Below are 8,031 nucleotides of genomic sequence, written 5' to 3' on the forward strand. Positions count from 1 at the left end.
ATACCCACACTATGTGGTTCTGAGTATAACAGCATTGAAGGCTTGTTGGCTTCTCGGGGTAGTATTAGTACATCTTAAGTTACAGAACCCAGAAGAGGAGCTTCCATCCAAAGTTAAAGGGAAACCAGTTTTTCTGCTTGCTGATACTTGGTGGGGACCAGGTGTAAGAGATCTTTAAGAATGAAAAGCATATAATAATGCCACACAGAAACAAAATCTCTACTATTAGAAGATCAGGTAAATAAGCTAATATACTCACACCATAGAATCCCGTGCAGCCATTAAAATGATGTAGTGAGTGTATGTTGAGTAGTGTGAGCCAAGGTGAGATGTATTAAGGGAAAAAGAATCAAGTTTTAAGAAAATATGCAGGGGCTGGTGCTGTGGCACAGTAGGTTAATCCTCCACCTGTGGTGCTGGCATCCCATATGGGTGCTGGTTCTAGTTCTGGTTGCTCCTCTTCCCATCCAGCTCTCTGCTATGGCCTGGGAAAGCAGTAGAAGATGGCCCAAGTGCTTGGGCCCCTACACCCTTGTGGGAGACCAGGAAGAAGCTCCTGGCTCCTGGCTTCAGATCAGCACAGCTCTGGCCATTTAGGGAGTGAACCAACAGAATGAAGACCTCTCTCTCTCTGTCTCTACCTCTCACTGTCTATAACTCTAGCTCTCAAATAAATAAATAAAATCTAAAAAAAGAAAATAGAAGAGGCCAGCAATATGGGGCAGCAGGTTAAGCTGGCATTCCAGATCAGATGGTCATTTGAGTTCTGGCTGCTCTGCTTCTGATCCAGCTCCCTGCTAATGTGTCTGGGAAAGCAGCAGAATATGGCCCAAGTACTTGAACCCCTGTTGCCCACATGGGAAACCCAGATAGAGTTCCTGGCTCCTGGCTTCCACTGCTATTTGTATGTTAAATTAATGAAATGTATGTTCTGCTTCACATGTTATCTCTTATATAAAAAGATTCTCAATTATGTGTCATCAAAGAAAATTACCACAGCTCCAGAAGTTGGACTGTGTTTAACCTTTTTATCCTGCCATCATATTGCCTAAGATAGATTACTTGTGTTTCCTTTTCTGCAGGGGGCCAGATAGTAAATATTTCAAGCATTGTGGCTCATGTGGTCTCTGTCGCAACCACTCCACCCTATGGTTGTAGTTTAAAGATCATCTAGATTGCCCTGTGCTGTGGTGTAGTGGACTGAGCCTCCGCCTGCAACACCAGCATCCCATATGGGCACAGGTTCATGTCCTGGCTGCTCTACTTCTGATCCAGCTCTCTACTGTGCCTGGTAAAACAATGGAAGGTGGCCCAAGTGCTTGGGCCTCTGTACCTATGGGAGACCCGGAAGAAGCTGTTGGCTCCTGACTGGATCAGCACAGGTCTAGCGTTTGCGGCCATTTGATTTGGGGAGTGAACCAACAGATCAAAAACCTTTCTGTCTCTCTCTCCCTCTGTCTGTAACTCTACCTCTCAAATAAATAATAAAATCTTTAAAAAAAAAAAAAAAAAGATCATCTAGATCAAGTACCTAACTGACATAGTGTTGAAATACAAGTTACACAATATAGGCTGCCACACAAAGACAGTTTGGTTCTGAAAAAAATATCTGGACTTTCACAGGGGGCAGGGGACTGGCACGATCTGGCTAACTCACTTCCACCTTTCCCTTTACAGATCTGTCCAACTCAACGGCCAAACTCTGAGGATGGTGGATGACCAAACCCTGCCAGTATTGACAGAAAAACCTCTCCGCCCAGGAAGTTCACTGGGCTTGCCACCTTTCTCCTATGGGTTTTTTGTGATAAGAAATGCCAAGGTCGCTGCTTGCATCTGACAATGAAAGGCATGTGTTAGCCCTGAGACTGAATGCATTCAAATGCATTGATCTGGGGAAAGCAAAACTCATGCTAGAGGAAGCTGTAGAGGGATTACAAACCAACAAGTGGGCGCTTCGGAGGCCTTGGGACACTCTCGGCGCTAGATTTAGACTCTCTAAATCTAGAACACTCTCCCTCTAAGTAGAACACTGCCGATAATAATAGCTAATAATACCAACCACTACACTCAGCACTGTGCGTGTGCTATTTTTATTTGAGATTATAAAAATGTACACAACTGCACCCAGGACAGCCAGGAGGCAAGTAGGTGAAGGGTTTGCTATGTTAGTTTTCAAAAAGTGATTAGTTGTTTTTATTTTAAAAACAAACCCTATTGGAAGATGTCAGATTCTTCACTTTATGTGACACTTTATATGTGACACCTCTGTGGTCTCCCGTGGGAAGAGGTTTGTAGCCACGTCCTGGAGACTGGTTGTAAGAGAGAAACTACCTATTTGCTGCTGCTCCTCTGCCCTCTGTCCTGTGTCAGCAGTAGTCACGTGAGTACAGATGGTTACGTGCGATGGTTTCAAAATGGTTAATGACAATTCAGAGGGAAGAATTATGCCTACTGCAAATGAAATAAAAATACGACTGCAGATACGGGTTTCTCAGGAAGAGGCATTTAGAAAACATCCAATACCTGAGAAGCATCTGTCAGCTTTTCGCCACCTTTGGTTCTTGTTTCAGTTGGGAAGTTTTGGCTGCAAGTAACAGGAAACCCTTGTTCATGGGATTAAACAATAAGGAACTTTGTAATCCTGTATTCAACTGGGGCAGGCGCCAGCAGCATGGTGGTCCCAAGTGGAACCAAGCCCCGGTGTTCTTCCCCTCTCTGAGCTCTGCCTGGTTTAGTGCTGGCTTCGTTACCAGAGGCAGCAGGGTGGCGGAAGGTGTCCCACAGCCCCACGGAGACCTGGCAGCCACCCAGGGAAGAGGTTGAGCTGTCACTTCTGTGTCTCCTTCAACTTGGACTCATTCTCAGGTTCTCCCAGCAAAGCTCTCTTCATGTCTCATTGGTCATGAATGGGTCATGTGGCCATTTCCACAGTCACTGCCAACAGCACGGAGGTTGCTGGAATGGTCCCCCATACCATTCTCTGGTAGACAGCAGAGAGGCTGGAGAGTCTACAGCACTGAACTTGACATTTCTGTGCTTTCCAGCGTTGACAGGATGTATTGTATTCTCCTGCATTTGAGTCCTCTTAAGGATTAATATTCTTTATATTTATGCCTGCTACAAATATTGTCTCAATTAAATTTAAGTACATTCATAAAGCTAGAACTTAAACTTTGGATGCTTCAGTGCCATTAAAGTTTATATACATTTCTTATATTTTCACACTTGAAATAAAGTGATTTTTATAACCCTAATGCTAAATGATTATTCATTTTTTTTTTTGACAGGCAGAATGGACAGTGAGAGAGAGACAGAGAGAAAGGTCTTCCTTTTCTGTTGGTTCACCCCCAATGGCCGCTGCAGCCGGCGCACCACGCTGATCCGAAGCCAGGAGCCAGGTGCTTCTCCTGGTCTCCCATGGGGTGTAGGGCCCAAGGACTTGGGCCATCTCCACTGCCTTCCCAGGCCACAGCAGAGAGCTGGCCTGGAAGAGGAGCAACTGGGACAGAATCTAGCGTTCCAACCAGGACTAGAACCCAGGGTGCCGGTGCCGCAGGCGGAGGATTAGCCTATTGAGCCATGGCGCTGGCATAAATGATTATTCTTAAAATTTGAGAGGCAGAGAGACAGAATGAGACAAGACAGACAGACAGAGCTCCTATCCACTGAGGTATTTCCCAAATGCCCACAATGGCCCCCAACTTTTGCCAAACCCCGGAAGCCAGAAACCCATGTGGGTAGCAGGAGCCCAATCACCCGAGTCATCCCTACTCTCCTGCAGAGTCCACGCTGGCAGGAAGCGGGGGTCAGGAGCAGAGGCAGGACTTGAACTCAGGACACTCCAGGCTAGGACATGGGCATTGCAGGCTGCATGCTAACCAGCAGGCCAGATGCCTGGCCCTGGTTGTTCTTTCAGTAAAGTGCAAACCTACAGGAGGACTTGTGTTTATGCGCCACTTTGTTTATTCCTCCTTTATGTGTCCTTTCAGCCTCCCCCACGATAAAGATTTGACCGTGAGGAAAAGAGACCATGAGGAACTCACACCGTCTGCTACCTCCTCTGACAGGTCCATCAGGGTAGAAGTCCTGTCCACTCTGCTTCCCTTTTCCCTGGCCCTTCTACCGCTTCGTAAATTCAGAGATTAATTTCTCGCTTGTATTATTTTAATAATCACTTCATCTTTCACCCTGACTTTGCTTAAAGTTCTTAAATGGCTCCCCAGTTCTTAGGGGCCAGCAAGTTCCCCCAGAACCCCGCACCTGCCTATTTCTTGGACCTCTTGTCACTCTCCACGTACACTGAATTCTGCAGCTCCTCTTGGGCCAGGAAGTCTGAACTGGATGCCTCTTCCCCGTTTGCTCCTGTACCCTCTGTGCATATTCATCCTGAATATGAACACAAGGTGTTTAAATCAGAGACAGCTTATTATTGGTCATGTAAAAGGGATATACACGGTTCCCCTCACCCCAGTTCTTATTCCAGGGCAGTGTAGTGAAAGTCGGTTCCTATAAAAACAAACTTCAGAATCTCACCACAGACGAAGAATGGAGAAAAGTGGATTTCCTTTGCTTCTATGCAGGAGAAAGCAGCAGCTGTCTCCCCCACACTTCTTAAAAAGAGGGAGAAAACCCCTTGCTTATAGGAGACAGGATGGGAAAGGATTCTGGGCACTCAAAGCTAACTTTTTGGAATGTAATAAAATCTTTTCAGGGCCAGGTATCCCCTGTTTGTCCCTATGTATTATGAAGTAGAGGGACCTTCAAATTTCTGGGTCTTTTATCTTCTTGTAATGTTACTTCCTGGGGAGACAGTGGCCTAGTCTTCCTGGTACCTTGGGAGCTTGTGGCATAACAAAAAATACACACATTTGGTCTTTGCCACTGATTCCTGGCATAGCACCCTAGAAATCTTTGGGATTTTCTAGATAATAGGACTGTATGTTGTTATTCATAAGGAACCCTCTGCAATCACACCTGAGCTTATGCTCATGAGATGACTCAAGGTGGGCCCTCAGATCATTTCGAGAGAAGTGCTGGCAACCCATGAGAGAAGAGACTGTGAACTCTCAGTCCCACTCCTAGTCTCAGAGCAGAAAGGGAGGCCAGAGATTGAGTTCAATCGCCAATGGCCAGCGGTTTCATGAACCATGCCCATGCAATGAAGCCTCAAAATCTTTTGAATTACAAACTTAGCAGAGCTTGCTGGGTTGGTGACCATGCATCGGGAGGGTGGCACACTCTAACTCCATGGGGATAGAAACTCCTGTATTTGGGACCCTTCAGCACCTTGCCCTACATACCTCTCCATCTGGTTATTGGTTTGCATCCTTTATATAACAAACTCCTATGTGTAGGGCTTTCTTGAGTATGGTGAGTCACTAGGGAATTATTAAACCTTAGCAAGGGTCACGGGACCCTAATAGTTGTATTCAGCCAGGAAGAAATGCAGGTAACCTGGGGATTCCATCTGTGGCTGGTGTCAGAAGTGGGGGAAGTCTTATGGGACTCACTCCTTAATTTATGGGGTCTGTGATAATGCCAGGCTCTTTGTGTCAGGATTAAGTGGAGTTGTAGGACACAGAGGTGGCATTAGAGAATTGAGAATCATTGGGAAAATAGCAATATTTTCCTCTCTAGTCTGTGTGCCTCTTGAGAATAGAACTTTTTCTCCTTGAAGTATCCTGCACTTTCATGATGAAAGAATTCAATAAATATTGTGATATTTACAGTCTCTGAGTTTAAGGAGTTCACAGTCAAAATGAGAAAGGTATGAAAATTATTGTGATACGAATAAAAAGAAAAAAAGAAAAAGAAATGCCATAAAATAGACAAAAAGTTCTAGTAGTATCTGCTTAAAAGATTGATTTATTTGAAAGAGTTACAGAGAGAGAAGGAGAGACCAGAAAGATGCAGAGCTCTTCCATCTGCTGGTTCATACCCCAAATGCTGCATCAGCCAGGGCTGCATCAGACCAAAGCCAGGAGCTTCTTCCAGGTCTCCCACATGAGTAGCAGGGACCCAAGCACTTGGCCCATCTTCCACTGCTTTCCCAGGCACAACAGAAGGGAACTGGACTGGAAGTGGAGCAGCCAGGACTCGAACCAGTGCCCATATGGGATGCCGGCATCACAGGTGGCAGCTTTACAAGCTATACCACAACACCAGCCCTTATTAGTACTTTTTAAAAACGATTTATTTATTTATTTTGAAAGAGAGAATGAGAGGGACAGAAGAATGACAGTTCTTCCATTTGCTGGTTCACTTCCCAGATGGCCGCAATGGCCAGTGCTGGGCCAGACCTAAGTCAGGAACCTCATCCGGGTTTCCCACATGGGAGAAAGGGGCTCAAACACTTGGACCATCCCCCCACAGCTTTCCCAGGCCATTAGCAGGGAGCTGGATCAGAAGCGGAGCAGCCAGAACACAAACCAGCCCCCATATGGGATGCCAGCATTGTGGGAAGCAGCTTTACCCTCTATGCCACAGTGCCAGCACCCTATTAGTACTTTAATGAGAGAAAAAATATCTTCTGGAGCCAGTGCTGTAGCACAGTGAGTAAAGCTGCCGCCTGCAGTGCTGTCATCCTATATGGATGCCAGTTTGAGTTCCAGCTGCTCCATTTTTGATCCAGCTCTCTGCTATGGCCTGGGAAAGCAGTAGAAGATGGCCCAGGTGCTTGGGCCCCTGCACTCATGTGGGCTCCTGGCTCCTGGCTTCGGATTGGCACAGCTCTGGCCTTTGCAGCCATTTGGGGAGTGAACCAGTGGATGGAAGATTCTCTCTCTCTCTCTCTCCAACTCTACCTTTCATATAAATAAATAAATAAATCTTGAGAAAAAAAAAGTTGCAGAAGCGGTTGGAATAAGCAAGCTTCAGGACGCCACTGATCTGTCTCACCTTTGGAGCACTTTTATTTTCACAAGAACTATCTGCAAGCAGGATGTCAAGGACTTCCATCTTCTCACTATCATAACAGCCTCAAGCAGATGGAGGTCAGAAAATTTATCTTAAAGTGTGTTTTGTACAGCAGGGCAGTAACTCTTGCACTGAGCTTTGTAACTACACTGCATTTCAGGTTACACTGTGTTTGTACAATGTTTTTATACAGAAAGGAATGAACACAACAAGCCCGAGACCACTGTCTAGGAAGTCTGCTTGCAAAATTGGTCCCTGGTCGGCATCCAGGTACTGAAATTTTGATGGAGTTCTTACCTTTCCTGGAACTGAGAAACCTGATCCCTGGGCCGGAACTGTTTTACCAACAACATGGTGCATGCTGAACGTCTGCTTTTCCTCTCGGAACCTGGAACTTTGGTCCATGCCCGGCAGAGGCTGCCTATGTGATCAGTCCCTGGTTTGGTAAATAAATAAATACCGGGCACTGAGTCGCTAATGAGCTTCCCTGGGGTGAAATTTCATACTTGTTACAATTTGCTGTTGGAGGAATGAAGTTCTGTCCTGTGTGAATCCGAGAGGGAACCTGTGGAAGTTTGCACCATTTCCTCCAGACATCCATTCCCATGAGTCTTTTCCCTTTGCTGCTTGTGCTCTGTATCTTTTCTCAAAAATACTACTATATGCACAGTCCTTGGAGTCTGTCCAGCAAATCACTGAAACAGGCAGTGGTCATGGGCTCCCCTCCCAAACACAGAAGAGACTTCCTGACTGCCAAAGGAGAATTGCATGGAACAAGTCTGTAGGATTGGAAAGAAAATTGGGTACAACAAAGGTTAATCCCTCCTTTCATGTGTCAGTTGTCCCCTTTTTTGGGCAAATTGCATTAACATTCCTGTTTCTGTAAATAAATAAGAACTGCAAGTGACCTTCTTAATAAATACCAAAATATCCCAACAGGATTTATTTACAACATATAATTATACTTATATGAGTATATTGTACTCAAAGCATTGTCAAGAAATAAAATAACTTTATTACCTTATCCCCATTGTGGAGAGTATTCATGAGGCCTCCTAAATTTTGTAACAAGATTTTGGAATGTCATGCAAACTATAAGTGTAGCTGAGCCACATG

General features: G+C 45.3%; 1 protein-coding gene across 1 annotated transcript in view; it reads left to right on the forward strand.

Moving 5' to 3' along the window:
• HPSE (heparanase) overlaps positions 1–3,245 on the forward strand; it is a 39,503-nt gene extending 36,258 nt beyond the window's left edge. The window contains exon 12 of the mRNA XM_062198557.1: positions 1,678–3,245. Within this exon, the coding sequence (XP_062054541.1) occupies positions 1,678–1,837 (160 nt within the window). The 3' untranslated portion in view covers positions 1,838–3,245. The remainder of the gene's footprint in view (positions 1–1,677) is intronic.
• Positions 3,246–8,031: the final 4,786 nt, after the last annotated feature.

Source organism: Lepus europaeus, chromosome 8, assembly GCF_033115175.1.
Source record: "Lepus europaeus isolate LE1 chromosome 8, mLepTim1.pri, whole genome shotgun sequence".
NCBI classification, from domain to species: domain Eukaryota; kingdom Metazoa; phylum Chordata; class Mammalia; order Lagomorpha; family Leporidae; genus Lepus; species Lepus europaeus.